The sequence below is a fragment of the Meleagris gallopavo genome, chromosome 1 (assembly GCF_905368555.1).
Source record: "Meleagris gallopavo chromosome 1, MGAL_WU_HG_1.1, whole genome shotgun sequence".
Taxonomy (NCBI): Eukaryota; Metazoa; Chordata; class Aves; order Galliformes; family Phasianidae; genus Meleagris; species Meleagris gallopavo.
This window is the reverse complement of record NC_139404.1, coordinates 372,854-390,266: the sequence shown is the minus strand read 5'-3', so window position 1 is coordinate 390,266 and position 17,413 is coordinate 372,854. Positions and strand designations below refer to the sequence as shown.

General features: G+C 55.4%; 3 protein-coding genes across 5 annotated transcripts; 1 reads left to right on the top strand and 2 right to left on the bottom strand.

Annotated features, from left to right (window-relative positions):
• Nucleotides 1-6,083: 6,083 nt before the first annotated feature.
• LOC116217233 (nucleoside diphosphate kinase 6, mitochondrial-like) lies at nucleotides 6,084-9,967 on the bottom strand. 3 transcript variants are annotated; one of them, XM_085234766.1, is made up of 6 exons: nucleotides 9,804-9,957; nucleotides 9,606-9,708; nucleotides 8,763-8,802; nucleotides 8,231-8,391; nucleotides 7,872-8,049; nucleotides 6,270-6,427 (listed from the first exon to the last, which is right to left on the bottom strand). In XM_085234766.1, exons 1-5 carry the CDS (start codon nucleotides 9,891-9,893, stop codon nucleotides 7,883-7,885), a joined length of 561 nt encoding a protein of 186 aa, XP_085090892.1. In that variant the 5' UTR covers nucleotides 9,894-9,957; the 3' UTR covers nucleotides 6,270-6,427; nucleotides 7,872-7,882. The 3 variants fall into 3 exon arrangements, with proteins under 3 accessions (XP_085090959.1, XP_085090892.1, XP_085090827.1); XM_085234833.1 differs by lacking the exon at nucleotides 7,872-8,049 and having other exon boundaries at nucleotides 6,084-6,427; nucleotides 9,804-9,967; XM_085234701.1 differs by lacking the exon at nucleotides 6,270-6,427 and having other exon boundaries at nucleotides 6,762-8,049.
• A 7-nt stretch (nucleotides 9,968-9,974) lies between these two features.
• LOC104913513 (rab-like protein 2A) lies at nucleotides 9,975-13,451 on the top strand. Its single transcript, XM_085234602.1, has 7 exons — nucleotides 9,975-10,165; nucleotides 10,243-10,272; nucleotides 10,378-10,686; nucleotides 11,376-11,455; nucleotides 12,377-12,474; nucleotides 12,662-12,745; nucleotides 13,029-13,451. The coding sequence occupies exons 1-7, from the start codon at nucleotides 10,059-10,061 to the stop codon at nucleotides 13,107-13,109; spliced, it is 789 nt and encodes a 262-aa protein (XP_085090728.1). The 5' UTR covers nucleotides 9,975-10,058; the 3' UTR covers nucleotides 13,110-13,451.
• Nucleotides 13,452-14,403: 952 nt separating this feature from the next.
• Nucleotides 14,404-17,294, bottom strand: LOC146545151 (acrosin-like). Its single transcript, XM_085234401.1, has 5 exons — nucleotides 16,731-17,294; nucleotides 16,459-16,656; nucleotides 15,691-15,956; nucleotides 15,279-15,436; nucleotides 14,404-14,869 (listed from the first exon to the last, which is right to left on the bottom strand). Exons 1-5 carry the CDS (start codon nucleotides 16,829-16,831, stop codon nucleotides 14,528-14,530), a joined length of 1,065 nt encoding a protein of 354 aa, XP_085090527.1. The 5' UTR covers nucleotides 16,832-17,294; the 3' UTR covers nucleotides 14,404-14,527.
• Between the last annotated feature and the right edge of the window lie 119 nt (nucleotides 17,295-17,413).

The window sequence follows — 17,413 nt, the reverse complement described above, 5'->3', positions numbered from 1 at the left end:
AGGGAAAAGCTGCCCCTGCCCCCACGTGCTGCCCAGTGTGTCTTACCTGCACCAGGAGGAGTCACCTGCACCTGCGAGCAGAGGAGCAGCTTTTAACCCTGGGAGGTCCTGAGGGAGAGGCTGGCAGAGGCAGCACTGCTGCATGGCAAAAGCACAGAGCAGAGATGCTTTCCCCCAGTCAGTCCACACAAGTGGGACCTGAGCCTGCCAAACAGAACCCACCTGGCACAGTACCGCCTATGATTCCCTTCTCTGGTCCAGCCCAGTCTGAGCTCTCTAGCCCTGCCCTCCCATCCCAGCCTTCAGCAGCTCTTGTGCACCTGGGCTGCAGCTCAGGTCACCATGCACTGGGTACCCCATGCCATGGGGAAGGGCCAGCTGGGAGGGCTGGGAGCTGACTGAGCTCATTAACTGCTAAGCACAGATACTACACTCAGCCTTCACCAAAAAGTGAAGAACCTGCAGCCCTTACATCCTCCTTCACCACACTGAGGTGTCACAGCAGAGGGGCAGCAATGGGCTGGGCTGGCCCTGCACACACCTGTAGCACAGCCCTATGGCACATGTTGGGCTGGGTTGAGGTGTGGAACAAAGCCCTGTGGCCTCCTGAAGAGCCAGGCAGGAGGGCTATTTGGCTTCATACTGGCTGAGTGCTGCCTGCCCTGAGTTTGAGGCGGCTCCTGCTGTGAGCAGCAGTTTTGATGTATGAAATGCAAAATGGGAAATACAGAAAATGGGAAGATGGCAGCAGGGAGGGAATTTGGAGAGGCACAATTGTTCCTGCAGCAGGAATGCATCAGAGCCTGGGTTAGCAGGCCCATGGGTGCATAGAGGTTGAAACTGGAGCTTCATAAAATGCGGTGATATTTGAGGACATGGGGGCTTTATCTACTAAGATTTGAGTTTATTACAGGTTACCGCCAGCAAGGGCCATAGCAGCCAATCATAGAACCATAGAATCACCAAGGTTGGAAAAGTCCTCCAAGGTCATCCAGTCCAACCATCCACCTACCACCAATGTCTCCACACTTACCCATGCCCCTCGGTACAACACTCAAACATTTCTTGAACACTTCCAGGGATGGCGACTCAACCTCCGTATCTGAAGCTCCAGGAGTGGAGTGTCAAACAACAACAGCTGAAAGATGCCAACAGAACTGATGGAGAAACACTGTGAAAATTCAATATGGTAGGGAGCTACTGCTGGAGTGAGGGGAAAATGGTGTCAGGCAGGATGGAAAAGGAGGATGGAAAGTGATAATTCTGAGCCCCGACTGTCTGAGAGGGTTTTCAGGTCAGAAGGACTGTGACAAAAGGACTTTGTGACAGCCATGGGCTTTGACCTCAAAAATGTTCTCTCTCTCCTGTAGAAATGTTGAATGTTTCCTTTTTTCACACTGAAATTCAGTGGCACATCACTCCTGTGTGGCCTATCTGCTCTCTTGGGTTTCTGGATGGAGGCTGCAGCACTTGGAGAAACTGATGTTTGATGTCTGTCTCAGGCCTTGCTGAGCCCTGCACTGGGTGTGCAGCCACAGGACGGCCATCCTATGAGCGCTCAGCACTTCTGGAAGTTGGACTCTCGTGGATGCAGAGCTCTTGATGTCTGCACTTACAAGCAGTGTGCTTTCCAAACCCAAAGGTTGTAGAACCGTGGTCTTCTCCAAGTCATGTTTCCCCCTTTGTTTTGACAGGTGGAAATTAGATTGGATCTTGGGAACAATTTCTTCTCCAAAGAGCAGTCGGCGCTGGCACAGCCACAGCTTTCCTGAGCCCTCATCTCGTGATATTCAGAGCGAATCATAGAATCATTCAGGTTGGAAAAGACCACTAAGATCACCACAGGGGACTCTGGTTCTTTCCCACATCCATTTAGAAGGAAGAATCTTGAACTTGAAGCCTCTTGGCTGCATTTTGCCTGCTGCCTCTCCTGCCCCTCTGTGCCCCATTGTGAAGGGTCCGGCCTTGGTTTTGAGACAGCCTCCCCATGGGTACAGCAGGGCTGCTGTGTGGTCCCCCCACGCCGCCACTCCATCAGGCTGAACAAGCCCAGCTCCCTCAGCCCCTGCTCATGGGAGCTCACCTCCAGCACGATGACGTGCCTCGAATTTTGGGAAGCCCGGCACTGCATCCAGTATCTGGATGTGGTCTCAGGGGTGCTGAGCAGAGGACACAACCGCTTACCTCATTCTGCTGCCTTTGATTCACACAGCCCCAGGATGCCCGGGGCCACCAGGGCACGCTGCTGCCCCATGTCCAGTTTGCTGTCATTGCTCCTCCCTTCCAGACGCAGGACCTGGCACTGTTCTCATTGAACTTCATGGCGTTCCCATTGCTCCACTCCTCCAGCCTGTCCAGGTCCCTCTGGAATAAAAACCCTTGAATGCATACACTGGTCTTCTTGATTTGATGTCACCTACAGACGTGACACGGGTACCATCTCCTCTGTGTCACTAATGAAGAGGCCAATCGGGACAGGGCCCTGGACAGATACCTGTGATGTCTCGTTTGTCACCGACCTCCAGTTAGAGGATGGCTGCTCAAACATTATTCTCTGGAACTGATGATCCAGACCGTGTTACACCATTGCTTTCATGATGTTGCTGTTGCTTTGACACACACGAGCTGAACACACTTTTCTTCCCGTGTTTTTGAGCACGTTTCTACTGACGATGAGAGCCCAGCTCAGACCTTTGTGTGCCCACATCTGAATACAGAGCTCAGTAATGCGTTGAAGGCATTGTTGGCCCCATTGGCTGCAGGGGGCTTGTGTTGGTTTTGCTCAGTGGCTTTGGCTGTCCCTCGTGCAGCTGTGATGGTGCTAACGGTGCTCTGCCAGAAGTTAAGGTTAGGGCTGGGGTTATGGTTACAGTTAGGATTAGGTGATGAGGAAAGGTAACACACGAGCCATAAAAAGAGCAATCCCCACTGGATGCCATGGAAAATCCCTCCAGCAGGGGCTCCACACCCCACAAGCCATGGACTCCGTTCCTGCAGCCCCAACTGTGTCCAACTGTCAGCATCTCCTTCCCACCAGTATGAGTCTGCTCTCTACAGTTAAATTCCATTGGGTTTTGTAAGAACAGCATTTCACCTTTTTCTCATTACTTTCCTCTGAGAAGGAGTTTCCTTTGAGACACGATTTTGCAGAGGAGTTGCCTGGAGCTCCTTGTTATCTAGGCCAGCCCAGAAGCAAGGACAGGAAAGAACTGGCATTTCCAGCCTGCACTGCCCAAGGTAGGACAAACGCCTCATCCTGTGAAAGCACCAATGGAATGCAGTGAGTTGCTTTTCTCTAAAATGACAGATTTTTTTTTGGCTGAAAGAAAACAGCAGCGCCTCATGCTGCTCTGTAGCAGCGAAGGGACTCCATTTGTTGCATCTTCATTCTGTTTGATTCACTGCTGGTACTCGCTCACATTGCAGGAAAAAAGGGCGGTAATGGTTGATCCGGCTCTAAAAGGGGCCAAAGCTGACTTGATTTATGTGTGTTTATCTTGGGTTAAGAGCAGGCACAATGCATAGGCCACACAAAGTGACTGTGGTCCATGTAACACCCACAGAACCCCAGCACCAGCCCAGGGGCAGCGTTCCGTCCTGGGCCGCTTCTGCTTAGAAAGGCACAAGGGAGGGCTCTCCCACCACCACCGAGCAGCTCCTGCCCACTGATTATTATGGGATGGCTGTGGCCCAACCACCACCCCCATCCCCTCACCCACTCCATCCTCACAGCGCACAGACCCTGCGGGGTTTGCCCGGGGCACCAAGCCCGACATAGGAGCTAATTACTGCACTTCAAATGAGATGCTTTAAATAGAAGGTTGAAACCGGAGAGAAAAGTTTTCTTGCTTCAGTTGACCCCCTCGAGGCACATCCCCACTGGGCTCCCCTCCACAGAGGCATTGCCACAGGGGTGGCAGCGCCAGGCAGAAAGCCCAGAGCACCCACTTCTCTGCCCTGTGTGTCTGTGTGACACCGGTAAACCAGGCACGGAGGGAGCTGTTAGAAGTTTGGTGTATCGCTCAGAACGTGACTTTGAAACTGCTTACATTTGCACCAATCCATTGCATCACAACACAGAGCAAGGAGAATGGAAAGTGGAGAACATCTTCCCGTCGTCGGGGTGTCCACACTCTGAGCCAAGAAAAGGTGCACACAAAGCTCTTGAGTCTTAGAAGGGGAAAAAGCTGAACAACTGAACAGTGCGTGAGCAGTCAATATGAAACGCCCGAGTGACAGCAAACTGCAAATCCAAATTCAACAGACATCACCAATTCCTTGACCTGCTGTGAAGAATAACAATGAAACCCCTTCCCAGGCTCAGCCTAATGCTTCTTTTCTTCCCCCTTCCTTAATCCCAATGCCTCACAGCGCAGTTCTTGCAGCAACAGAATCTGTAACGTTAAGCTAAACCAGCATCTGGAACTTTTGCCTTTGTGATGTTAAGCCACAGCATCTGGAGTTCAAATAAAGCAAGCAAAAATCCTGAAGGAAGGAACAGAATCTGTTCTCCATTTGTTCCGTAAGAACAGATTAATGAGGGGCAGGGAATGAGGGAGAGAAGAGAAAGGTGAGAAACTGAACGAGAGGTTGTTTTGAATTTAAACCATTTGAAGTTACAAAACCAACGGTGACTCATCGTCAGAGGACCGAACGGCACCAGATGGTGCACAAAGCAGATGCTGAATGTCACTGCAGAAGCAGCAAAAAAAGCATATTCTGCTCCCCTCCAAGCAAGGAGGAAAAAAGACTTTCAGCAGAGTATCCAAAATAGAGAACATCTGCTCTCATCCCAAATGCAAGGGCTTCTTTATGTTAAAAATCCACGTCTGACATGACCTCTTGCACCTAACACCAATTATTTTAGGATTAGATCTCCTGATGAATTTTAGAACATCTTTTGTTTTGCAAAACAAACAGCTTGACTGGGGAAATGGGACTGAGCACCCCCACTCAGGTGGACCAAAGACGTACAATCATAGAATCATCACAGAATGGTTTGGGTTGGAAGGGACCCCAAGGATCACAAAGCTCCAACCCCCCTGTGCCATGCAGGGCCACCAACCTCCCCATCTCACAGCAGCCCAGGCTGCCCAGGGCCCCATCCAACCTGGCCTTGAACACCTCCAGGGATGGACGGGGATCCACAGCCTCTCTGGGCAGCTGTTCCAGCACCTCCCCACTCTCACAGCAAACAACTTCCCCCTGACAGCCGACTGAAATCTGCCCTCCCTCACCTTCCAACCATTCCCCTGTCCTGCTGTTCTCTCCCTTTTCCAAGAGCTGACTCCCCTCCTGTCTGCAGGCTCCCTTGAGGTCCTGCAGGCTGCACTGAGGTCACCCCGCAGCTTCTCTTCTCCAGGCTGAACAGCCCAGCTCCCTCAGCCTGGCTTTGCAGGGAGGTGCTGCAGCCCCCTGCTCATCTTTGTGGCTCCTCTGGACCCCCACCAGCAGCGCCCTGTCTTTCTTGTACTGGGGCTCCAGACCTGGATGCAGTGCTGCAGATGGGACCTCATGAGGGCAGAGCAGAGAGGGACGATCACCTCCCTGTCCCTGCTGCCACCCCTCTGCTGATGGAGCCCAGGATCCCATTTACTTTCAGAGCTACAGGAGCACACTGCTGGCTCACGTTCAGTTTTTCATCCATCAGGACCCCCAGGTCCTTCTCCGCAGGGCTGCTCTCAAGGACTGCTCCTGCCAGTCTGTATGGATGCCTGGGATTCCTCCGGCCCAAATCCCAAACCTTGCACTTTGCTGTGTTGAACCCCATTCGGTTCACCCAGGCCCACCTTTCAAGTCTGTTGAGGTCTGTCTGAATGGCATCCCCTCCATCCACTGTGTCTGCTGAGGGTGCACTCAATTCCATCACTGATGAAGTTGTTAAAGAGCACTGGTCCCAAGACAGAGCCCTGGGGGACAGCGCTCCTCACTGGCCTCCACCTGGACAAAGAACCACTGATCACACCCTTTGTCTGCAGCCCTTCCACCAATTCCTTATCCATGCCAGCACTAACTTGACCCCAGCAATGCCAACCAGGATCTGTAACAGTATGTGAAAGCATGACGCTGAGATGGAAGATCAGTACTTGGAATTCAAGGATTTGTTTCAGGGATTGTGAAAAAGAAACATTTCAGATGAACAAAGAGCTGGGAGTTACCACGTAATGACATCCCCAGTTGACATCATAAAAGCAAACGATGTAAAGAAGGAAGGTGGAGAAAATTAGTAAAGATCAGTAGTTACCAGAATAAGCACACAGCATAAGGCATTTGGGGAACCAATAACAAATCAATCATTAATGACAGCAGGAATTCAGGTCTGGGTAAGTCCATGTCATGAACAGATCCACCTTTGGGTACTGCGGGTGGAAATAAAAGCAGCAAGGCAGAAATGCAGACACATTCAGCAGATTCTTCTCATCTGTACCTGAAACAAAACAACGGCTGTGTTTAATCTCCTATAATAGCCAGGAAAGAACATAAGTGCACCGAATCGAGGAAGCTGGATGGCAGCACTTTGACAACTCACATTTTCTCAAACACAGCTGTCTTAAACTAAAGAGCAACTTGTTTGTGATCCATGACAGAACAGCGCGCTAATTAATTTGGGACTCAATCAGCAGAGCTTCAGTGTCACTGACACTCGTGCTTAACATCAGAATGGGGAGTTGGGCAAACAAACTCATGCTAAGTCCATTCCAAGGGCCCCTTCTCTGATTCAGTGCATTTGGAATTACGTGAAAGAAAGTTCACCCAGTACCTTGATTAAAAACAATTGTCAGTATTGGAAGAAACTATTAGGGGACAGTTTAAATGGATCAAAGACTCACACACGGACAGATCTCGAAACGCATCAGACAGGAGAACGTAAGCGAGCTCAGGGCTCTCACAGTAACTCAAACCCAAGTCCTCGTGCCCCACCACACAGCAACCTGCCAGCAATCTGATGGCTGAAACACTTGGAACATAACTTTCAAAGGATGTGGAACTCTGTGCTTCAGCTCACAGCACCAGAAGCAATTCAGTCTGAGTCACCACTGGGTATTCTGTTACGAGGCTGAACGTAAAGAGCTCCAGGCAGAACTCCTGCGGTGCCTGTGCACCTGCACAGAATTATTGCCTTTATTACACACTCACAGTATTCGTAGTTCTAACAGCCACTCTCAGGTTCCATCAGAGCCACCAACCCCGCGTTCCAGAAAGTCTAAAAGCAAACAATGTATGATCCTTCACAGGCACTGGGCTGCTCCACAGCTTTCTGCAATCCCTTCTAGAAGATCAGCCACAGGGTTGTCAGCCCAGACTAAAAGGAACTGCTTTCCCACTGAGAACAACTTCCAACCGTGCCCTCCACTGGGTGCTTACGATAAGAACTTTGATGAGAGTCTGAAGGCCACCTTTCCTCCCAGCTTGGATCCAGGAAAGCAATAACAGAAGAGTTACTATTGCACTGCTCACCACTGCATTTTTTTCCATATTCACCCCATGAAGCCCTTCCTTCGTAAGGGAAGGAGAGAACAGAGCAGACAGTAAGAATACGGGCCTATTATCAGCAATGCTAGTCACCCCCTGGCTGCCAAGTCCTTGGAGGAGTTCACCTGCACTGCTCATACACAAATAAGCACACGAGGGCTGGGGAAGTGCTTGGCTTTATCTCTATGTTGACTTTCAGTACTGCTAGTGGAGAAGTTGTTTCAGGAGTGTCCCAGCAGCTGTATGCTGCACAAACAACAGTCCCAAGCAGCACAGCACGAGGCTCATCTGTCCTTCCTTTCCCCACAGTCCTTAAGACACGTCATGACTCTGTGCCTTGCTATGGGACCGACCCAAACAGTGTGGCTAGCAGCTTTATCCAGCTCAGCAGATCATACCCCCGTGCAACTCATGTCAACTCTGTTTCTTCACCCCTGATCACACAGTGGACACGCTTCTCTGCATTGTAATACATCTGCCCACAGCGCAGACGTGGCTCCTCCTGCTGGTACCAGAGCTGTTCATTGAACTCTGGGAAGAAGAAGGCAATTTCCCTGCTGGCTGACGCTGGGGAATCTGTAAGTAGAGAGGGAAGAGGTGAGATGCTAGTCTTGCACCTAAAACATGCGCTGCTTTAGAGGGAAAGGCAGAAGCTGCGGATGTAAAGTGCCAGAGAAAGCAAAGGCAGACAAAAATAGCATTGTTCAGCCCTCACCAAGCTCCAGTCCCTGCCCAATGCTCAGCCAAGAAGGCCTACCTGAACCATGGGTGGTATTCCTGGTGTCAGTGAGGCCATAAGCTCCTCGGATGGAGTCTGGGACACAATTTCGAGCTCGGAACACTTTGGTGGGTCCCATCAGTGATCTCCAGAGGGAGATGGCATTCTCATGGGCCAAGATATAAGCCCACATGGGGCCACTGAAAAAGGGACCAGGAAAGAGTAAGGTTATAACAGGGTGCAGCTTCTTCATTCTTATACTTATGACAAGCTCACAGTAGACAGCGACAGCTTGGAAACAAAGCATCTGCATGACCTCCATCTAGGTGATGGCACCACAGTACACTGGGATGCCATCCCACGGAGCGCTCTCTTGTCACACCGGAGCTGTTCCATGACAAATGCCCACCCTTCAGTCCAAAGCCTTCACCCTCAGCACATCACAAGCACAGGCTCCGACAAGATGCATCCCACGCTGAGGTGGAGCCCTCCAGATGTGGGCGTGCTGCTCAGGGTTCACCCCATCCCCTCCTCGTGCCCTGCACTGCCCGCCACGTGGCACAGCAGGTACCTGGCCATGAACTCCACCAGCCGCTGGTAGAAGAATCGCCCTGTGGGAGAGAAACAACCCTGAGTCACAGCACCCACCCAGTGTGCTCCCTGCCCACCCCTGGGAGAAGCAGCCTTCGGGGAATCAGAGAATGGTGTGGGTCGAAAGAGACTTGCACACAGTCATTCTAACCCGGAGGTTTGGGTTAGAAGGGCTCTTCAGGGCCGTCTGCTCCCACTCCCTGCAATAAGCAGGGACCCCCACAGCTCCATCAGTGCTCAGAGCTCCATCCCCTGCCCGTGGGCGTCTGCAGGGATGTGCAGCACCACCTCTCTGGGCAACCTGTGCAGTGCCTCATCGCCCTCAGTGTGAAGACCTTGCTCCTTACACCCAGCCTCAGTCTCCCTCTGCCCGTTAGAAACCATCTCCCCTTGTCCTGTCACACAGACCTGCTGAAGAGTCCATTCCCTCCTTTCCACAGCCCTTCAGATACAGAAGGCTGCTGCGAGCTCCCCCTGCAGCCTTCCTTTCTCCACCTGCACAGCCCCAGCTCTCACCCTGTCCTCGCAGGAGAGCTGCTCCATCCCTGAGACCTTTTTAGCGGCCCTCCTCTGCACACACCCCAACAGCTCCGTGTCTCTCCTGTGCTGAGCGCTCCCCATCTGCACGCAGTGCTCCAGGCGAGGTGTCCCCGCACAGAGCAGAGGTGCAGACCCCCTCCCTCGCCCTGCTGGCCGCTGCTCTGGATGCCCCCAGGGTGCAGTCGGCTCTGTGCCGTGAGGGCACGGCGCTGCCTCGCGGTGCTGCTCCCCACCAGCACCCCAGGGCCTTTTCCTTCCCGCCCCGCAGCCCCGCGCCGCCTACCCGCGTGCTCCCGGTAAAAGCGGCGGCTCTGCTCCCGCCCGCAGCGCAGCTCCTTGGCGCGCACGATGAGGAGGCGGTTGCTGAGGATGGTCTCATGCACGGCCTGTGGGCAGAGGCGCAGCGGCTGGGCGGGAGGCGCGCACCGCCAGGGCGTCCCGAGGGGGCCGAGCGGTGCGGGGCGGCCCGATCTGCCCTCACCTCCAGCACCAGCGGGTGGGCAACGGCGTCCGGCTTCAGCAGCGCCAGCGTCAGCTGCAGGGGCCGCTTGGAGCACGCCGCGGCCGCCATGGCGCCCTCCTCCCAGGCGGCGTCGCGCGGGTGGTGACGTCAACTCAGCGCGACGGAGCGCGAGTGACGACGCCTTCAGAGCGCGACGGCGCGCGGGTGATGACGTCGTCAGAGCGCGACGGCGCCGCGTGTGTCGCGTAGCAGCGGGGACGCGGCGGCGGAGCGATGGCGGAGGCGGCGGAGCAGCCCCGGGATGAGGCCCCGCTTGAGGCCGGCGCCGAGGAGGCCGTGAAGATCATCTGCCTGGGCGACAGCGCCGTGGGCAAGTCCAAGTGCGTGGCCGCGCGCGTTCCCCGGGCGCCGGGCCGGGCCTGGCGGGGCTCCTGACGGCCGCGCTGTCTCCCCGCAGGCTGCTCGAGAGGTTCCTGCTGGACGGGTTGTATCCGCGGTTCCGGCCGCGCCCCTCAGGTGCCGGTGGGGCGGGCGGGAGGCGGGCGGCAGCGGCGGGGACGGTTCATCCGACGGCTCCTTAACGCGGGCGCAGCCGCCCTCAGCAGCTCTCCACCTTCGCCCTGACGCTGTACCGACACCGAGCGCGGGTGGACGGGAAGGCGGTGCTCGTGGGTAAGTGCGGAGCCCTGTCGGAAGCTCTGTCGGAAGGCAGGACGGCCGCGGTGCTGCCGGGACGCAAAGCGCCGCGCGGGGCTTCCCGGCGGTGGGCTGGGGGTGCCGCCCGGCGCTGTGTGGGCAGCGAGATGGAGGAACGAAGAGCAGCGTCGCAGAGCCGTTTCGCAGCCGGGCTGTGCCGTGCCGCTTGTTCTCCTCCCTCAAAAGAACAGGGGGAGAAAACGAGGTGAGAAAAGGCTCGTGGGTCGAAGTAAGGATGGGCGGATCGCTGCTGACTTTTGTCGTGGGCAAAGCACTCCTCCTGGGGGAAGGAATTAGGAAGAAATTCTTTACTGCGAGGGCCGTGGGACGAAGGAGCAGGTTGCCCAGTGAGGCTGTGGACGCCCCCTCCATGGAAGCACTGAAGGCCAGGCTGGGTGGGGCTGTGAGCAACCCGGGCTGGTGGGAGGTGTCCCTGCCTACAGCAGGGGGTTGGAATGAGATGGGCTGAAAGGTCCCTTCAAACCCAAACCGTTCTATGAAGAGAACCTGAACAGAACAAACACCAAATCCCCATCAGCTGCTTCTTCCTCCTGTCACCGACAGTGCAGGGGAACGGGGGTTGTGGACATCCCACGATGATTTGTCTCTGCAGCTCCTTCAGCCTCGCTCTGTTCCCTGCTGCAGCGTGGGGCAGCTCCCATGGGAGGCTGTTCTGCCCAGCCTGGCCCTGGTTTTGTGGTAACTCTTGTCCCCAGAATGTCTCAGATCAGTGAGATGAAACCTAATTTGTGGCTCTGATTAGATGAGCTGGGGTTTGCATCCTGGGTTAAAGTTGTGAGAAAAACAGAAGTTGAGATGTTGTGTCATCCTGAATTTGTCAGGTTTTTTTTTATTTTATTTTTTTTGTTTTTAATTTATTTTTTTATCTTACAGATTTCTGGGACACAGCTGGACAAGAGAGGTTCCAGAGCATGCATGCCTCCTATTACCACAAAGCTCACGCTTGTATCATGGTAAGGGTGATGTCCCAGGTTGCCCAAGGAGGCTGTGGATGCTCATCCCATCCCTGCAGGCATCCGAGGCCAGGCTGGATGTGGCTCTGGGCAGCCTGGGCTGCTGGTTGGCGACCTGCACACAGCAGGGGTTGGAACTGATGGGCGCTGTGGGCCTTTGCAACCCAGGCCGTTCTGTGGTTCTGTGATCTGGTGGGATTTTGGCTGACAAGTCCCAGCTGATGTTTGGCCTGGATGTTACTTTTTACAGTTACACTGTACTATTTTTTTTTATCTCTTCCAGTTGTTTTACAAATTTTCCCACATTGTTCCTTGTTTTCTTACCTGACAAAGCCAGTGTGGTTGGTGTGTTCTGCTTAATTCCTGCAGTGCTCTGACTGCATTCCCTGAGTTCTTTTCCTTCTCAATTTCCTTTCTGTCATCACTGCACTTCCAGTAATGTGGTGTTTACAACCAAATGCAGCTCCTTGGAAGCAGTCCTGTCAGAGGGCATGTGGGGGAGAGGGCACTCTTATCTTCTTCTGTGTCTGATGTATTGAATTGTAGAGTACAAAACTGTCTTAACGTGTTCTGCAGAGTACTGCATTCACAGAATGACAGAATGGTTTGGGTTGGAAGGGACCCCAAGGATCACGAAGCTCCAAACCCCCACTGCAGGCAGGGCCACCAACCTCCCCATCTCACAGCAGCCCAGGCTGCCCAGGGCCCCATCCAACCTGGCCTTGAACACCTCCAGGGATGGACGGGGATCCACAGCCTCTCTGGGCAGCTGTTCCAGCACCTCCCCACTCTCACAGCAAACAACTTCCCCCTGACAGCCAGCTGAAATCTGCCCTCCTCAACTTCCAACCGTTTCCCATTTCCCATTCTTTCCATACCAGTGCCTTACTGACTGTTTCTCCATTTCTTTTTTCCCCTCAGCGGATATGAAGATGACCCAGAAAAGCTTCAACTTTGCCCGGAAGTTCAGTTTGCCCTTTTACTTTGTGTCTGCTGCAGATGGCACCAATGTAGTGAAGGTAAAGCACAGCTGTGTGTCTCAGCTCTGTACATGGAGACTGCTATGAGCACGGAGTAGGAAGTGGGGCAGTCCCACTGACTATAAGTAGTTGTAGAGTTGGGTTTTTCCCCCATGGGAACAGTTTTCATACATTAAAGAATCCCATCACTTTGCTTTGAGCGACAAAGTTCTCTCTTTCTTGTCAGCTCTTCAATGATGCTATCAAGCTGGCAGTTACTTACAAACAGAATTCGGGAGATTTCATGGATGAGGTCATGCAAGAACTGGAGGTAAGGAAGGAGGGGAAGGAGTGCAGGGTGTAGAACCTGAGGTGGTTGGCAGCTCTTCCCCCTGGGGAAAGCAGAGCCTGTACCAAAGGGTGAAAATTTCACAGGAACTGAAAGATTTGCCTTATGCTGGCAGCGCTGGGTTTGGGTGCTGCTCATATCTAGGTGGGAAGGGGTAAGGTGGTGACCCTCTGAAGAGCTTATGCTGCTTTAACCTGATTTTGAAAGCCATAGCAGAGTGTAGCTGTCGTGCTCTTCAGCATTTTCTTGTCCTACTTCTTTGCAGAGCTTTGACCTGGAGAAGAGGAGTGAGAATTTGTCGGATCAAGAGGAGAGCTGCCCTGAAGAAAAGCCCCCATCCTCCTAAGGACCGCACTTGGAGTCCATCTTTTCTCTCTGCTCCAGTTGTCAGGGGCTGCTTAGAGTTCACCTCCGCAGAGGAAAGCGATTTTTCTCGTGCCCTGAGATCTCTGGTGATGGGGAGACTGGGCTCGATCTCCCTGGGCTGGGCCCTGACTCCCTGTGCATCACAGCCGAGGCAGCAGTGGGAGTATCCGTGTGCTTCTTCAAGACAAAGCTTGCTGGGAGAGCTGAGCCACTCCTGTACCTGCAGGGAGGGGTCCTGCCCAGAGACTTTATGGTACCTACTGGAGAAAATAGTTACTAAAGACTTTTTTTAAAAAAAGAAAAGGAAAAAGAAAAAGGAAAAGGTTTGAGTCTGGGTTCTTTTTGCAGTTTTGTTATGAGGCAGTTCAGTTGCTGCACAACGCAAGTCCAACCACCAGCCCTCCCCTTCCTTTCGCAGCCCAGCCAGCGCTGCCTCCGTGCACCCCTGTGAGTTCCTTTGCACCCCTTGTAGGGTTCCTTTGAGTTTCCCTTCTCCATTCTGCCGTGGGCCAGACAGATCCAGTAGACTTCGAGACGTATGGAATTTGTCCTTGTAGGTCCACTTAATGGTGTGGTCTCATATCCAGGAGGCATCTCCCAGCCCAGGCTGATGGCTGTGGCTGCTGCTGCTCCCACGTGGTGACGTGCTGTGTGTTCCAGGTGCAGACAGAGACACACCAGGACACTGATGTGGCTGGCAGAGCACGTTGACACGGATGGAGTGGTGCCCTTGCAGAAACGTGGCCATGAGTGCCTCTGCAGTTTCTGGGACCGGTGGTCAGCAGCGACAATTAGATGCGGCTTTGCTCTCTAGGTTTGCAGAGCAAGTCTACAGATCCTTCAAACAACAGCATGGAAACTGCATCCAGGTCACGTCTGGGGGCTGGGTGTCATCAGTTCCTTGCACGCTCAGTGGGGCACCACGAGCTCTTTCCAGATTGGGTCTCCTGCCATCTGAGCTGGCCCGGCATTAAATTGCCTGGTGCATTACACACCCCCACACCCACAGCTCACCAGTATCTGGCACTTGAGAGACACTTGATGTTGCAGCTGCTGTCCCCGAGACCGCTGCTCACCTACAACCTGTCCCTTGTGCCCTCCCCCTGAGCAGGCACACTGCAGCCCTCATGGACCGCTCTCTCCTTTTCGTGGCCTGCAGTCTGCACGCAGCCTCGCTTTGCGGTGCTGGGTATGGAAGCCTTTGCCCGGCACAGGAGATTGAACTGAGCAGAGACACGGGTAGCTGTGAAAATAAGCTTTATTTGTCCAGCTGAGTAAACTTCAGCGTTTGTGTGCAGTCGGAGGAGGGCGGGTGGGACAGAGATGGGCTGCCATTGGGCATTATCCCAAAGAAAGGGGTGGTGGTGCACTGCAGGCTGCTCTGCGCCGTGCAGCTGATTAAGCCTTGCTTCCCCAAAGGCTCTGCAGGAGCTCCTGGAGCAGGTTAAAGAAATCCAGGACTTTCTGGCGTGGAAATGGGCACGGTCTGAATGGGCTTGAGTATGTTGGTTTGGGCCTCTGGTAGGAGGTCGAGATATAGACTGGGTATGGTGTTGAAGTAGGCGCTTCTGCTGGAAGCAATCCCATCTGCACCAGGATCCAGTTGCGAAAGTACTGAGTGGAGGCATAGACTCCGGGCTGCTGTATTCTCCCACAGCCTTTCCCCCAGCTGGTCACACCGATGAGCCAGAAGTAGTCAGCAGTTTTGTCTTTGCACATGAGAGGACCACCGCTGTCGCCCTGTGGTGGAGGAGAGGAGCCCCAAGTGTTACTGGGTGGCCACGTCAGCAGCAGAGCTGGCTCCCCTCTCACAGCACTCCCTAGAGCTACATTCCCCGCACAGAAAAGCTCTGCTTGGGTTCCAGAGCCTAAAAAGGCTTCTGGAAGGGGGCCGCGGGCCTGGAAACGCCCTCCCTCCCTCGTCTCTGTGCGGTGATCCAGGCCGTGGGGGAGAGGGGTTTTCCAGGACTGGGTCCAGACCTGCAGGGCTCCAGGGGGGCTCTCTGGGCAGAGTCCCAGGCATGTGGGGTACAGGGAGCCTGCGTGAGGAGCTGCGGGTGGGAAGGGGAGGGGAGCTCCGCTGGGCGCCCAGCGCTGGGAGGGTGGCTTGCAAGGAGAGCAGAGCTGTGTGTTGGCGTGCAGCTCCTACCTGGCAGGTGTCGATGCCGCCCTGCGGATAACCAGCACACAGGTTGTGGCTGTGCACAGCCCCAGCATACCAGCGGCTGCTGTTGCAGAGGTTGAGGTCAATGAGCTGCACCTTGGCCTCCTGCAGGACACGGTACGGTTCGACGTATTCCTGTAGAGCTGTGAGCACAGAGCAGAATGGGCACCGTCAGCTCCCTGCCTGTTATCCCGTGTGTGGGTGGAGCCCTTCCCTACGTCCTGACTTTGTGTCCGAGATGCACCGACGTTTCCCTGCGTCGGGAAACGGCTCAGACCCACACCTCTCTATGGATGCGTCCCCGTGGTGTCACCGGGTTCCTACCTGCCACCAGGGAGGCCGTTTGGGCAGCATGCCAAGCTTTCACTCGGGACACCCCTGCATTTTGTGTACTCACATCTCAGCCCCATGTGTCCCCAGCCACTGACGTAGCAGTCTGTGAGCTCTGACACTTGCAGCGAGGCGTCGGGCACGCAGGCCAGCTGGATGTAGTAGCTGCAGTGGACGGGTTGGTCCAATTCAAGCAGGGCGATGTCGTTAGCCATGGTGTTTCTGTGATAGTATTCATGTGGGATTATCCGCACCACGTTGCGCACGACAGCTTCGGGGCCCAGGCGTTTCAGATCGTGGCCCCCGATCACCACGTGCCACGGTGTGTCAGGGCTGGAAGAAGGGCAGAGAAAAGCTCAGAAGAAACGTGGCAACATCACAATCACAGAATGGTCAGGGTTGGAAGGGACCCCAAGGATCACGAAGCTCCAACCCCTCTGTGCCATGCAGGGCCACCAACCTCCCCATCTCACAGCAGCCCAGGCTGCCCAGGGCCCCATCCAACCTGGCCTCGAACACCTCCAGGGATGGACGGGGATCCACAGCCTCTTTGGGCAGCTGTTCCAGCACCTCCCCACTCTCACAGCAAACAACTTCCCCCTGACAGCCAACTGAAAGCTGCCCTCCCTCACCTTCCAACCATTTCTCCAGTTCCCTGCTATCCCTACAAATGCAGCAGGGAGGAAAGCGGTCCTACAAGGGCTGTGACATCCCAGGTGTGCCTTGGGCACGAGGATTACTGAGCTAAGGGCTGCTGGAAGCCGTGGCACGCACCGCCAGGAAGGCACCCAGGAGCGCCCACCGTCTGTGCCGCAGGGAAGGGGACGGCCCTTACGTTGCGTGGTCGAAGCAGTGCGCTGCCGTGAGGACCCACTGCGGCGTGATGAGGGATCCTCCACAGATGTGTCCCGTGCCCGCATACCACGTACTCTGGAGGCTGACGATCCACGGCCAGGCGCCCTGCGGGGCATCCGTGCCGCCCACGACGCGCGTCCCACCATAGTGATAAGCCACGGGCCGGAGCCCGCAGGTGCTGCAAGCAGAAACGCGTCAGGTTTCGCGTCTGAACCGCCGTCCCTCCCCACGGGGCACCGCCGGGCCACTCACTCGCAGCCGCCGGAGAAGCCGTGCCCGGGCCGGCAGGCGGCCAGCAGCACCGCGAGGGGCAGCAGCAGCGCCATCGCTCCCGGAGGCGCACGGCAGCCCATCGCGCCCGGCTTCGTCGCCCCCGACGCGCCGTGTGCCCGTTGTCCGCGGCGCCGATGTCACAGAACCGTCGGTTCCGAGGGCTGTGCCACCGCGTGGGGCTGCGCGGGGGGGTGCGGGCAGGAGCCGGAAGGGACCCCCGGCTGCCTTCTGCCGTAGCAGCGCCCTACGGCTCGGACGGACGGATGCGGAGCCGCGCAGCTGAGTGTGCGGCCCGGCTTTGGGAACGGCAGCAGCACGCGTTTCAGCCTCCGGCCCGAAGACAAACGGCCGCTCCGAAGGCCCTCGAGGCATCACGCGCCCCAGGAGCGGCTCTCCAACCCACCTCGCTGCGGTTTCGCATCCTGTCCCGAAGGCGGTGCCCCAAACCTGCTTAGGCTGCACAGGATGCCTCAGAGGGCAGTTTGCCTCCTGCGGGGACTCAGTGCCCCTCAGCGGTGTTCTCCGGGAGGTAGAGGGGAGCGGTGGGACCGGGGAATGGCTCCACGCGTGTCTGATGGGGGGACGGGGGTCCTTATGGAGACAGGAATGGAGCGGGGCAGCAGCGCCGAGGAAACTCAGCCGTGGCCCCGAAGCACACGATG